The 15,463-nt window shown below is 39.9% G+C and overlaps 1 protein-coding gene across 2 annotated transcripts in view; it reads left to right on the top strand.

The window, feature by feature from the left end:
* The first annotated feature begins 7,876 nt into the window (after positions 1 to 7,876).
* LOC118786299 (E3 ubiquitin-protein ligase SH3RF3-like) overlaps positions 7,877 to 15,463 on the top strand; it is a 119,803-nt gene continuing 112,216 nt past the window's right edge. For both annotated transcript variants that reach the window (XM_036541435.1, XM_036541434.1), the window contains exon 1: positions 7,877 to 8,364. In XM_036541435.1, the coding sequence (XP_036397328.1) occupies positions 8,002 to 8,364 (363 nt within the window). In that variant the 5' untranslated portion in view covers positions 7,877 to 8,001. The remainder of the gene's footprint in view (positions 8,365 to 15,463) is intronic.

Below are 15,463 nucleotides of genomic sequence, written 5' to 3'. Positions count from 1 at the left end.
TGGTTCAGGAGGCAACTGTAAGTTCGAAGGTTAGAGTTAAACAGTTAGAGATTTCATAAACTGGCATCTAGAGGTTACAAAAAGAATGTGGCAGTCATCATCAGGATGCAAGGAAGAAGCCCCTTATTAAGACAAAAAGAGACAAACTGAAATTGGCAAACTCCATCTAAATGTCACTGGAAGCATGAGTCATGGTCAGATTAAATTAAAACTGAACTTTTTGGATGAAATCATCAGGTTTATGTTTGGCCATCCCTACTGTGTAATTATAGCAGAAGACACTCTATTAACTGTGATTGGCACAAAGGAGACACTGTAAGGAAGATGACTACCACTCAGATATAACCTTATAATATAACAGCACAGAATTGGTCAAGAATAAGTAAATCCAGCTTGTTTTCATGAGCTCTCTTCTTTCCTGAATCAGTCATCATCCCTATCAAAGAAAGCACTCAGATACTGTTGTTGCGTCATTCTGAAAACAAAGCAGAACTCACAGGGATCGCAGAGCTGGATTGCCCTCCAGCTTCATCTAAACAGATTGACCTTTCAGTGCCAGTTCAAGTGTCAAGTGACTCAGCTCCCCACTGTCTCTACTCCCATTTGAGTAATGCATACAGCTATACTGACTGTATGTATGTGTGTGTGTGTGTGTGTGTGTGTGTGTGTGGGTGTGTGTGTGTACATGACAGTTATATCCAAATTGTCCCTTGCATTTTTTCAACCTGTGTATGTACAGTGTGAGTGTGTATGCATGTGTGTGTGTGTGTACACGTGCGTGACAGTTCTATCCAAATTGTTCCTTGCATTTTTGCAACCTGTGTATGTAAAGTGTGTGTGGGTGTCAGTGATGAAAGATGAAAATATAATGTGTCAAATCAAATGATGCCCAGTGGTTCTGATGTATGCGTTGTGATATATGTTGCTTCAAAGTGAGAGGGCAGGGGAATTTGCGAAGGATGTCTATTAATATTGATCTGTTGAAAGGTTGTTTTCCTGTGGCTGGGACGGAACACAGATGTGGTGTAGAGGCCTGTTATTTAGACAGAGTAGAAACTTGGACTTTCCCCAGGGTGGGGAAGTGACCAATTGCACTGAAATAGGTGGGCTCCTGTCTTCCCCTCTTCCTCTTGGCACCAGTTCACCCTCATTCGCAGGAAAGGCCAGATAAAACCAAGCACTTTGAAATCCTTGGAACCTGCAATTACTCTCGCCGGCAGTTCTACAAAACAAGCCAATGGTCCATTGATCGAAATACTGATAATAAAAAGTCTCTTCCTGTTGGTTCATGATGAGAAGGCCACTGGTCTCTCAAAAACACATCACCAGTGCCAACAGAAAACACAAGTATTATATGTCATTTCTCTTTTTCATTACTCACTAACAAATCTTAAGTGGGAACACTAGCCTACAGCATTTAAGTTGGAACACTAAATTGTAATGTATCACAAATAAGTCATGTTATTTTGAAAAATGCACAGCATATATGCAATTAATTTAAGTCCATTTATGCCTGATATTCTTTATTTTAAAGATCAGATCATTAGTTTTATTTTAAAGAAAATCCAGTCACATGTGGGTATTGTGTATGATTTAATTTTAATCCCTTGGCTGGAATTAAATGAAAAAGTTGATCCACAGCCTCACCACTAAATGCACACCTTGCTTTTCTGAAGACTTAGTGTTGATTACTACTTGGCATGATGTATGCATGACACTGGCTTGGCTTGTCAGTGTCCCAACAGCGCTTCCAGTAAACCATTGAAGATTCTGGTGATCACTATTCAGAATATAATTTTATAGTATTTGATAGGTATAAAAGATGCATATGGGGATATTTATTCATCTTGAGCACAGAGCACTAAATCATTATCAGAAATGTCTTTGGTCAGATTTTTATGGATCAAAAGTATCTGTAACCCAGTCATTGTATTTGGCTGACAGAGTGATATCAATTTAGAGGTTTCATTAGAGAGATCCCATTGCTGTTGGGCCTGCTGCACTCAAGGTGGGTTCATTCTGTCCTGTGTGACAGCTCTCTGCTCAGGAGGGGGCCAGGAAGTGGTTGTCATGGAAACCGCAGTGTCAGCTGACCTACTTTCCCTGGATGAAGGACATTGGATGATGCATAAGACTTCTTTTTAGAGAATTTGCAGAATCTATAATGGTTTGTATGATAGAAATCACCCCCTTTAACTGTGTTTCCTCTTCTGCTTTGCTTTCCATTTGATTTAACAGACCATTGAAATGTTCCAGTTAACCAGTGGCAGTCACATGATTGAGAGACAGGTCAATCAGAGTTTATTAAATATGGATGCCATTTTCTTAAACTTTGTACAGACATGCTTTACTAATAGATTGACATTGGGGGGAAATCAATCTTACAACTTTGTCACACAGCACAGCTTTGTCCACTCTCAGCACCGAACCTTATTAGGACTGTATGATTCATTTACTCTCACTTAAGGCAAGCATCACATGCCTTTGTTAACACAGCTTATTTTTTAAACTTGTGTTAACTTAAACTGTATACAATAAAAATTTCTGGATTCCACCATCTTAGTGCAAGATACAGCCGAAGATGAGCAGTATTGAACCATCCAAGTGTGTGATATCAGAGAAATGTACTTTGTGCTTTGCAGCTTTAAACAAGTTACATGCAGTTTGCTGTAGAACACCATTGAAAGATTGATGCTTCAAATGATGCTTTAAGACAACATGACCTCAGCCAGAAATGAAAATTGAGCTGTTTATTAGTTTGTGGTCTGAAGATGACATTCAGCTGAGGCAAGAAGGGGATCATTGAAACTGAGTGGTTTTCTTGTGGTCATGTTATGAAAGGTTACGTTATATTTGGGTTAATGGAACTGTTGTGGTCACTATTTTCTGGGGTGAGTAGGGGATTATTTTTGACGGGTCGGGTATGTGATCCTGCAAATACTTCTGAAGACTCATTGCACACCAACGGTTACAGTTATTCTAGTTTCATATTACACAGATGAACATTATCATTTACCTGAAAGTTATGTTGCATCATCCATTTGATATCTGATCCTGCTGTATTTGTCAGCAGGGTGGACCCATATCCCTTCCTTGAAACAGGCTTTGGAGGATAATGTTCTTAGCTGATCTTTTGAGTGTGTTGTGTATTTCTGCGTGCTTATGTTGATTTTCAAAGGGAGAGGAGGAGCTTTATCATCATTGTGGTCCTAATAGGTGAAGAACTAAATATGATGAGAAAAGAATGAGTTTTAATGCTTGTCAAACAAAGCTACCTTTGAAGAGCAAGTGTGGATGAGATTTGTATTTAAAGCTGGAAGTGAAGTGAGCAACTGCAGACAGTGAGGGTTTAACTCAGATTAGGGTATTTTGACACAGAGTCTGTCTTCATGGACTTCATTTTACATTCATTAAAAAGCACTAAAATATAGCATTTAGCAGAGGCCTATCTTTTTACCAGAATTATGCATTTACAAGTGACCATTTGCTAAATATAATCCCACAGCATTTCATTCACAAAATGTAATTCACCTTTGGGACAATGATCACGACAGATACTTCCTACAGAGATATTGTCCATGTACATGCACACATTCAAGATATTATGTGTTTTCTCCGTGGGTTATGCACTGAAAACATTACTTATTGACAAACAAGCCAAAATGCCACAACTGCCTGGAAATAAAGGGTGAACAGGGCAAACGCGTGCTGACAGGAGGAAAATCAAGTCTGAACAGTCTCTAACTAAATTTTATCTTATAAAACTTCTTATAGAAGTGCACAGCATGCTTGAATAATAATCACTTGACATTTTTTATATTGTAACCTTGTGTGATGGAGTGAAGTTCAGATGTGGTCTGTCACTTTCTGTGTGTATTTTTGTACCTTTTGTTTTAGTAAATCAGTCTCAACAAGAGCAATCATGTCAGCAATCATGTCAGCATATTTAAAATGGCTAACTAGAGCAACTCTTTAATAAACCTGAGCCTTGACATTTCAGAACATATAAATCTTTTCTATTAATACTGTAGCAATTTACAATTAACATTTGAAAGAGACATTTGGAAATGATTTCTTCTTTTTATCCTAGTACAAATGCTACTTGGACAGGGGAGCACCTCGGAATATCAGGGACTGTAAGCATTATTGTTCTAGGTAAAAGGGAGTACTAGAATCAAAATTTTGACAAATACTTTAATTTCTTGAATTCTAACATGCACAGCACATTTGTTAACAATTAAAATGGAAAAGGGCAGAATCCCGAAGACATTTGCACACAGATTCACCTCACACACCTTAACATACAAGTGAAAGTGTATTATTGTAAACATTTTTAAAGTCAGTATAGTCTATTTGGGGACAGGTGAAGGTTCATCCTTCACAACTTTCTTTACCTCATTGGTAATGTATTGCAAACTTCACACAATACCACACATCAGCATATGCCATTCATTCAGACTGTTGAGTACCTTCATTATAATGAACTCACAGTGATTTAATTTTTTTTTTTTTTTTTACTCTGCGGATACTTTTTCAGCGATGGTTCCAGGAAAGTGGGCTCTGTCTTGGCATCGAACTGCGTTACAGAACATGAACTCCCTCAGTCTTTTTGGCTCAGGACCATGTTACACCCACACAAGGCATAGACAATGAGTGAGAACAGAATTCTTTACTTTTACTCATCAGTGTCTTTTTAGAAAGATTATATGCCCAACAAAGAAATGGGTCTTCAATTTGAACAATAGGAAAGATGCTCATAACACACTCCCTGTCAGCCAATTGTATAAGCTTTATAGATTGTGTCATGATCATTGTGGAAAGCATGTAGTTATTTGTTGAATGTTTGTTGATCATATGTGATGAATTTGTCGTAGAACAGCGTTTCCCAAACTTCCTGAAGCTGCTTAATAACAATTATTTAAATCAGCTGTGTTGGAGCAGGGAGAAATCTAAAACATGCAGGACAAGGGGTCCTCCAGGAGAGGTTTGGGAAACGCTGTTGTAGAGTACCAATGCTGTGAACATTCGAGGCTTCATATTATAAAACAGTGACATATCATTTCTTCTGTATGTCAAAAGCACAAAAAGATATTATAGCAAGGCCTGGATGACTAGTCTGGTAAACAAACCAGTCACAGGGAAATAAAGTACCTGCTTTACTTGAACAGCAAAGAAAGGACCTGTGTATTCACCTAACAGGATATTAGTTCTCTGTGATTCAAATCTTTATAAATACAATATTTATCTTAATTACCAGTTGGTCTGTTGTTGAAACACATGGGGGCTGTAATTTCAGGTGTGGTAAAATAGAATGGGGGAGCAAAACAAGTTCAAACAGGCTAATACCCAGCAATCAGTGCAGCTGAATTCAAAGATATTGAACGTGGATGCTTGGCTACTTGCTTGTAAAATTATATTATTAATTGTGCGTGTATGCAGGTACAATGAAGGCTGGTTCATTGTAAAGATATAACTTGTTCTCTGGGCTAAAGACACAAGTCAAAAGTTAACAAAGCTGATCATCACCGATGCCACCCTCTGTCAATCGAGGATTCATGCGCTCTTCTGAGCTCCTCTAAAAATGTGTATGCATGTATGTATATTACCTCTGAAAATGTCAGTGTCATACTTTACTTACTGCTGCCCCCCAACATTTTGGGGGTACAGGATTCAGTACAAAACAAAGTGCTTCAATGTTTCCTTGTCCTGCAGTGAGATTCATTAAGTTCTCTTCCATCACATAGCTGTCTGAAACCAGTCTCTGTTCCTGCCAGTCGTTTACTTTGCTGTGGCTTCAGATCCACACAGGAAACAAAGTGAGTTGGGCCTGTAAAGGGTGGCATCATTTCAACATTCAGTTTCAGATTTACAGTGTGAAACAGCAGGGGGCAATAATTTCTGCTCTGCCCATGTCAAAGAAATAGCAAACATTACCAAAGAAAATGAAAATAAGTGAAATATCGAGGATTTTCTGTAGAAGCCCATTAAAGCCATGTTATTGTATGTTATATTATATATTATTCCATTAAATGAAACCATAACATTAACAGTATTATAATTTCAATCAACTGATTATTTGAAAATCGAATGACAATGATCTGAAAACAATCCGCTATCCAATATATAGTACTTGTTTCTTCTTCTTGAGGCAAGATTGCGCAGATTCAGGTTTACAGTGCGTAGATGCGCGTAAATCGTGGTATCAGTAAAATAACATGGCCATCCAGGTCATTTAAACAATCGGTAAATTTGCTAAGCATCTGCTTAGCGTCAAACCAAAACAAACATATATCGACCAGACCGATTCTACACAGATTCATCTGAATGTCAACTGAAAGCAAAACAGGTAATCTGCGCATGTCCAATACCGTTTGCACTGGATTTTGAATAGGCCTATGACTACGAACTGCTTTCAACATTACCGCAAGGTGGCAGCGCATTACAAAATATTGTCATCCAGACACCTCCATAATTGACCGCATAACCTCTTCCGCCCTGGCGCTGACCAAAGCAACGAACAGCGTATATTAATTTTTTTTTGGCTCCAGTAGGCTAACTATAATAACTCTGACAAATGGCAGCTCATATAGAGTTTAATTTAAATCGGGAAATTTGATTACAAGTAGTTGGAGATTACGGATGCGCATCATCCAAGAAGGTGTGAGTTGGTTTATTCTGCTGGACACAAGTCTCTGACATAGATCAGTAATTGCGTTCAGGTCAGCTTTGCGCAGGTAAAACCGTTTTGGAGAGCCTATTTCTGTGCTTGTTGTATCAACGTCATAGCAGTTGGTTAAAATTATGTCACCAAATAACTATTGAAATTCTTCCATTTAAAGATTAAAATGGCTATTTTAATACATCGAATAGCAAGAAAAGCCTTATAGCTCAGGACACATGATTATATGATCAGCCCTGATTACAGTAATTAGCTGGCTATTTAACTGATTGACTGCCTTTTGATGTTCCTCTTGCTAGGTATCCCATCTCCTGTAGCTTATTTATTTATTTATTTATTTTTTTTTAACAAATGTCGTTTTAGAAAACATTCGCCGGTTTGCATGCCAGTATTGACGGTTGCTAAGTGTAACAAAGTGGTCCGGCACGAATAGGAATCTTGTGCCTTTAATGTTACACTTTTCAACATCCTCTGTGTCTTCAGGATACCACAGCTAGCATAGTATGTTCTCTTGCATGAATTATTAGCTTGCTAGATAATGGTAAACTTTCTTTAAAAAAAAAAACAAAACAAAACAAAAAACAAAACATGATACATTATTCTGCTGTACGAACAGTAAAGTGGCATAGGTGTTGGGCCAGGTAAAATAATTTCAGAAACTACTGGTGAAATGTAAAAGCGATAGATTTCTAACAACACAAACATTTTGTTAATTGTCCTGTCTATTATAACACTAAAATACACCCTGTTGGAAGAGACATTAACATTTTCTCTACCGTGAAAACGCAGCATGAATAAGCTGCACATACTGTAAAATTCAGACGTGGGCATAGCACAAGACCACGCCAGATTGTACTGTATGTGCAGGACCGAAAGCCAAAACTGCTTTAGATAGCTATAACCACTGATATCTGCCACAAAATTAACAAGGTCGTTCTGTAAATCCATTTTTATCGTCGTTTTTACCAAACTTGCTCTGGCAGAGGTGTGGATTAGATATATGTGCTTTTTTTCTTTTTACGCTTTCCTAACACGATTTAGTGGTGACAGAAAAACTCAAGAGCGTGCGTACAGCGCCTCTGCAATTCCAGAACAGCAAGCTAACGTTAGCTCCCTCGTTATGCGTGCGAGCCCGATGCGCTGAATCTGATGTTGATGGTCTGACCTCACTTCTTGCACAGCTGTGTGTGAAGCAGATCGCGCCTAGGCTCCAGTCGGGAGAGTTCGCTCGTGGTGAAGTACCGCCAGTATGCATTGCACTGCCCGTGGTGCATCGTACGCGGACCAAGGAAAACCGTTTATGGTTTATATTATTGACTAAAATGGACGAGTCGTCGCTCTTGGATTTACTAGAATGCTCCGTATGTTTGGAACGGTTGGACACGACCGCCAAAGTACTACCGTGCCAGCACACCTTCTGCCGCCGCTGCCTGGAGAACATTCTCAGCTCCCGCAATGAGTTGCGCTGCCCGGAGTGTCGGATACTGGTAGATTGCGGCGTAGATGATTTACCAGCGAACATCTTGTTGGTACGGTTGCTGGATGGGATTAAACAGCGACCGAGAAACGGAGGAAGACCGTCGCTGGCCGGGGTATCCCTAGGCTGTGCTGCTGGTGTCTCGGCTTCTCCCCCCGGCACAGCCATCCGAGACTTGCCCATTGCAACTCGGAGCTCTCCAGTCAAGGTTTGTTTCGAGCTTGGAAAGCGAAATTATCTAACGTTTTTTTCCTGCCCACTGTACTTCATTGAACTGGTTGGTTGTCTAGTAGCTAGCTAACTAGCTAGCTTTGTTGCCTAGTTTGTGATTGCGGTCATTTACTTGCTAATGTTTGCATGTGGTTAAATAAGTTTCACCACTGGTGCTTATCAACATTCCGCTGGCGAGCCATTTGGCTTTCCTGCACATCACGGTGAGAGGAAGTCTTGATAGTTTTGGAAAAATGTCCTGGTGATGGCAAGTTAATATGGCTAGCTAGCTAATTATCTTAAAAATACTGATGGTCTCGGGAATGCTAAAATTGAAATGCGTTCTCGGACTGTCATTCTCCAATAGAGTCATCGTCACCAACTTGTTTCAGGACATGCAGTACTAGCTAGTTAACTAGCTGTGCCAATCACTGCCTCTGATTGGGTCAGCTGAGACGCGCTGAACATAGTGTATGCAAGCAAAGTAACATCGTAAATAGATCAGCGACTTACTTAGCGATTAAAAACAATATTAGTGGGTTTAACCACAGATGGCAGCGTAAGTACCCGGGCAGTGACACAAAACACCTTCGTGTCGTGTCTTTCAAGAATGATAGCTCGCTATACTGTTGTGGTTGACATGGAGTTTTCCAGAACGTTTTAGCTACTGCATTATTCCGTGCCATGACATTCTGAGGGTATGGCTGCCAAAGAAACGATCCCACTGGAGAGCAGAGTTAAGGTCCACTAATTGGCAATTTTGTCGTTTCTTTTAAAAAAAAAATTCTGCTGCTGTCTGCCTAGGGCTAAACAATTTCGTGCCAGTCGCCACAAGTAGGTAGCCTTGCTCATGCAGGGGGCGTCAAGTCCTCTGAAAAGGTTTTAATATTATTTGAACTCAGATGTCTTTGCTTTTCAGGTTTACACTGTTGCTTTAATTATGTAAAATCTACACGCATTGCTCAGTACAGTACAGTTTTTGGATTTTTTTTTTTTTTTTTTTTACATCTTTGCTTGTAATTGGCCATGTTGGGTGGGGGCAGAGACTTTCCATTTCAGAGTGCCTATACGTTTCTGAGACAGATTCACGGAACAAAAGGAAGAAAAAATGAATATTGAATAGACACAGCAGGTAGCTTTTGTGTGCCTTTACAAAAGCAAGACAAAGTAATCATTTACTTCACAGTGTTATGTGTCATGGAAATATGGCATGGGATGAACTCTTAACCACATGCCAGTCCTTTTCACAATGTCCTCATTATTTATTGATTTATTTACTTATTTATTAGGCAGACACTGTTATCCAGCATGACTCGCAAGGCTAATTTGGACTAATACATGAATGGACCACTGCTGATATAAGAACCGTAAAAAAACAACAATAAAAATGTGCCAACTAGAAATTAAAGTCCTGAGGAACGGATTTACATCATACTAGACAGAATGTAGCCTAACTTACATTACATTATTGGCATTTGCTTTTACCCAGAGCGACTTACATAGATTACAATTTTTACATGTTATCCATTTATACAGCTGGATATTTGCTGAGGCATTTCTGGCTTAAATACCTTGCCCAAGGGTACAACGGCAGTGCCCCAGTGGGGGAATCAAACCGGCAACCTTTCAGGTTACAAGTCCTGCTCCTTATCATTATGCTATACTGCTGCACCTCACTTAGCCTAAAGAAGCACCATTTGCTTATTACGTTGTATGGTGCCAATCAGTCTTTTATAAGAGCAACATTACCATTAATTATGGTAACTAACAGTGAACTAAAATTGCAGCTCTTGCAGTGTCAGAATTGGGTGTTATGCATAAGACAGGTCCAAATTTGGAGTTGAGTGTTAGGCATAAGACAGGTCCAACTTTTTTGTGCTAAGGTGAAGTCTACAGATGGGCTTTTCACTAATGCCAGAAAACTGTAAGGGATTCTGTAGTTTTGACAGTTACAGGGAGGTAATTCAATGTCTATCCTAATTGTCCTCTGCTCGGTCAACTGAAATTGCTTGTTTCTCCTCTGTCGTTTCATCTCAGTGGGTGCCATCTACAGACAGGTGTGAGACTTTGCCAAGCTGAGAGGTGCCCTGTCATTGTTTGCTCATTGTTTTGTGAGATCTCAGTTTCTCTGTGCCCTGACAGCACTGAACCCCTCCCCCAAACACTGACCTCTGTTTCCGGCTACACACCACTATTGCTGAAAGCTTGGATTTGCTTGCTCCAGCCTGCTCTGTGGAGGGGACCTGTGCTGACACAGTTGAAGGGGGAAGAGGTCTTCAGATAATCACCCCTCAATCTCTCCACATTGCTGTCAGGCAGGCCTATGGAACCATGGAACACAGGAACCATTTTTGAAGTCTGTTAGTAATGTTAAGTTGGCATTTAGCAAACGCACTTATCCAGAGAAACTTACACTGGTTGCAGTTTTTTTACAATGTTATCCATTTATACAGCTGGATATCTACTGAAGCAAATCTTGGTTAAATACCTTGCCCAAGGGTACAGCAGCAGTGCCTCGGCAGGGAGTCAAACTGGCAACTTTTGGTTACAAGTCCTGCTCCTTAACCACTATGCTACACTGCTGTTTTCAGGGTCACACCAACGGGTTTAAAGCTACAGTGAAATTATGTGAAAGTCAGATAATTAAGAGGGTAAAACTGAACATTACACAAGATCTTTGTGTCAAGTTTAAAGCACTGAGTACAGGAGGTACAGTTTAATAATGGATCCTCAGGGTTTGCTTTTAATACCTTGGAGATCAAAAATATTTATATGATTATACTTCACTGGAGTAATTATGGCACAGCACTTAGTTGTTACACCAAAACACATCAGTTCATTGGGACATTTGGCAGATATTTACAGTTTATTGCTAGAGAACTCTTGGCTGTCTTGAGATTGGATGTAATTGGTGATTATTTAATGACTGAACTCTGGTCAGTTTCTCATTTATTTAACAGTGCTTGTAATTTTTTTTGAACAAACTGAAAAAATCACTACAAACAAGGAAACAGCCAGATGGTATTAAAATGTGTCAAGCCAATGTGAAGTGGTAGATACTAAAACAAAAAAAGATTTTGAGACACTTTCAATTTCATATTAAGGCCAGTACAAATAGTTAGCCCAGGAAATTTCCCAGATCTGCTATTTGAATTGTGAATAGATAGTATTGTGAAGATCTCCATTGCTAGTCAACAAAAACCCTTTGACCACTGAACAGGTAAGCTGGAGTGTGTGACTGGTCCATTTGAGTGTCACCTTGAAGTAAGTTTAGGTGTAGCACACACACACACACACACACACACACACACACACACACACACACATACATTTTTTTTGCCCGCATAAAACACTAAAACTGAGGAAGACAGGTTGATCATGCTGCTACTTTGGTCTCGATTGATTACTGCCACATTTCTCAGATTCTAGGTGAATGTGGTTAAACTGACACAAATGTCATGTAATTAGCATTCTAGTGTAGTTTGCCAATGAAAAATTCTTTTGAATAAGCTTTAAATGTGGTTGTTTTAGGAAATCAAGGTAGGTCCTTGCTACATGAATATTTTAAGGATTAACATTTCCCAACCACATGAGACTACACACTGTTCCCGGTCTAGACTGAAGAGCACCATGCCTTTGTAACCTTCCATCTGCAAGCCAAGCAGCACTCAAATAGAATAGATAATTGAATTGGCACATCCCCTGAATGCAGCTAAAAATGGCTGAATGGTGCTAGTAAAGGTGTTTTTTCCTGTCCTGGTGCAATCTGATAGCTAGTAAGAAAGCTTAATTGCTGGCACACGCTTCTTTTTTCAATTGGACAAAAAACAGGACTGTATTATGATTTGGAAAAGGGTAAAATTCAGCTCTGTTTTCTAGAAAGAAAATGCAGAGGCATAAGAGCCCAGTGTGTGGATATTACAGATCTCAGAGGCTGATCCTTCAAGGGAGGAGCAATTAATGTGACATAGTATCAATGTCTTCTATATATCTATTCAATTTTAAAGCTGATTTAAAATAGATGAACTCAATCAAGGATGAAATCATGTAACTTGATAAGTACACGAGAAGAAGACCCAGTTAAAAGAGCCCTTGATTCAAGAATAGTCTACACTTTTAGAATGTTGCTAAAGTGTGTGGTGACTCAGACGGCACAGTAGGTTTATTTACTAGCAAATTCTAATACCACATGAATGTGATTAATTCCAACCTTTTAGCTTTGCTCTGCAGGAGGTGTTGGGTTGCAGCCTGAACTTGTCTGGCTCCATTTGCTCTGATTGGTGGAGAAGAGTGGGGAACAGGCAGAGCTGGAACATGTGGGTAGCCCTCTATCTGCCAGTGATTAATGACTGAAGGAATTATTTCCACATGGGTCCGTCCCCCCCCCCCCGCTGATTATAGTGGAAGCAGCCATGCGTGTGAGGTTAGGAGCAGGTAACTTCTCCAGCAAAGATATGATGTAGGGCTTCTTTGCATTTTTAGTGCTCCACAGAGTGCTCCAAATGCGGTACTATACATATTAGCTACTGAACAATGTGAACCCTTGGAGATTAAGAGTGCATCACAAAGCATTTTCAATAAATTAATTTCAACTGCACTTGCTGCTGGGAGTCCCATTGTTGCCTAAATGGAGAATATTGCATCACTTTTTATCCTTTTGGTGATTGGAAAACTGATATTTGGCTTACGCACGATTCTTAATTGAAGTGGCGTTGCTCAGTGGCTGTGACTACTTTTCGCCATCCACTGTTGAAATGAAAATGGAGCTGCTTGGTTAATCTATGAGTAAGTGAGGGACACACAGGGAGAGACATTATAGTTTCTACAAGAGGTTGGCTTACCCCCAGCCAAAACAGCTTTGTATATTGAATGTGAACGTCATCAGATGACTATGTGAACTCTATGTGATAGAGAAAGACTTTGATTTGCTCCAGTTTAACCTTCACCACCTCTGGAGAGTTGTGGTTTGTAAAGCCTCTGTTAATCAAAAATGTCTTTTTCAAGGAAGCACAAAGATATGGACAAGCAGGAACTGGTCTACAGGGACATATGAAAATTTAACAGTAGTCAGGAGACAATCATGAAGGAGGGGAAATATATCCCCTGATTCCCCTTCAACACAAAAATCCTGCCCTTGTCTGTACATTGGGTCATAGAGAAATTAAAACTGTGTACTGCTTCTTGTTTGACTGTAGGCTCCCTGCATCCATATGTTTTCCCTGGCGATTATCATGTGATCTCACAGACAAACGCTCTGTGATACTCGGCGCGTACAGTCTCTTTCACCAGAGGCAGCCTTGTGTCTGAGGCCAGACGGATGATGCCCGTTAAACTTTCATGGGGTTTTCATTCTGTAGAATGCGGAAGTTGCCGATGGCAGATGACACCACCGAAACTGACACCGTGTTGACAGGGAAGTGGACCGCTGGCAGCCACTCCCTGGTTGATTCTCTGCCGCTCTGTTAGGAAGGTAGATGGGGAGGTGTTGACTGCGTTTATTGATTACCTTCATTAAAGCTGTAGTCAGGATTTAGGACTGAAACTCAAAGGACGCACAGAGCGCCGGGAGGGGACCGAACAAATGAAGGCATTCCTTGGATCACCTAGGAAACAGCAACAGCAATTCCTTTTCACTTATCAAAATCACCATGAGAATGACGGCGGTATAGGAAACCATTCAGAGATGACTCAACAGGAGAAAAGGACAATTTCAAATCTTTTAGTGTTTTCAATAGATGTAGAAATCCTTTCACACTGTGCACCAGTGGTTTGTGACTGTCTGAAGCAGTGTTACGCAGGGACCTTTGTGAGATTGGCTGATGTCTTGGACAGTCATTCCTTATTCGCTGTCCATGCATAAACAGTGCCGTACTCTTGAAATCAGACTACCAAAACATGAGACGAGAGCCAGTCCACTCAAAGACTGCAAAAAAAGAAATCAGATCTGAATTCTAGTGGGCTCCTTGGTTTGAGAAAAAGAGTAGAAATATATATGTACTTGCCCAGTACGAATACACCCAGTGTTAGGAAAATAAGGTTAGAAATGATGAAATTATCTCGTTACACAGAATTTTATATCTGATGAATGCACTCATTCAAAGGAATGTTTTTGCTGATGTAAGCCTTCCCCCCATTACTATAATATGAATTTAGTTAATGTAATGTCAGAAACACCATTTCATTCATTACAATCTAGGGTAATTAAATGAAACGTGCTTAGTTAAATAGTGTGGTCCATTTCCTATGCACTGAATTGCATAAATAGAGAAATCATGAGGCAGTAATTAATACACTCCGATGGAAGAACTGAAGGGGGAATCTGTGACTGAACTGGGGAAGATGCATTGTTAACCTTAATTAGAAAGAATTAGAGTATTTTTAGTTATTAAATGCTGCTGTGGTAAATAAGAGCAGTAAACCTAACGTGGATTATCTGTGACTTTCTGGTTGTGTAATGTAATCTGGAAGCCTGTGTTACAGGAAAGCAGAGCCAACACATGAATACACTAACATTCCATATTGACTGCCCTGTAAGGAGCCACAGACAAGGTCAAGTTACCAGTCTTTGTTTGGTAAAACTTGTATTCATTACCCCTTCAGCAAATTCCATTTGTTTTTCAAGGCACACACATATTCTCCTTCTTTGAATTATTTAGTCAAAGCGCAGCCCTTTTATTTTCCCTAGATATCTGAAGATGCAGATATTAAGCAAATTGTGTTCACAAGATTAGTTTACATAAACCTGTGGTAAGTGTTTCGTTTTCTGTCTTTCCCTTTAGAGGATTTATCTGTATTTTCATATGAGATCAACTGCAAGCCTTTAATGTTGCTTGTTGGTTGAATTGGTTGAGTTGTTTGTCTTCAGTCTTCTGTGCTCCGTCCCACCAGCCAGCCAACAGTTTTTACCTATAGTAGACTTAGGCTGGTATGTGAGACAATGTGAGATGAGGAAGATAAAGACCTTGTCATTCTATGGCTGTGTTTTAGCTTTGTACCACTGGAAGACATTTGGTCATGAGCACCGGCACATGACAACATTAGTTCAAGACAGTCTCTGCAGAACACAGAGGGGGTCTTTGGGGTGCCCTGCCGCATTC

The sequence above is a fragment of the Megalops cyprinoides genome, chromosome 11 (genome assembly GCF_013368585.1).
Source record: "Megalops cyprinoides isolate fMegCyp1 chromosome 11, fMegCyp1.pri, whole genome shotgun sequence".
Classification (NCBI taxonomy): Eukaryota; Metazoa; Chordata; class Actinopteri; order Elopiformes; family Megalopidae; genus Megalops; species Megalops cyprinoides.
This window is presented reverse-complemented; position numbering and strand designations above follow the sequence as displayed.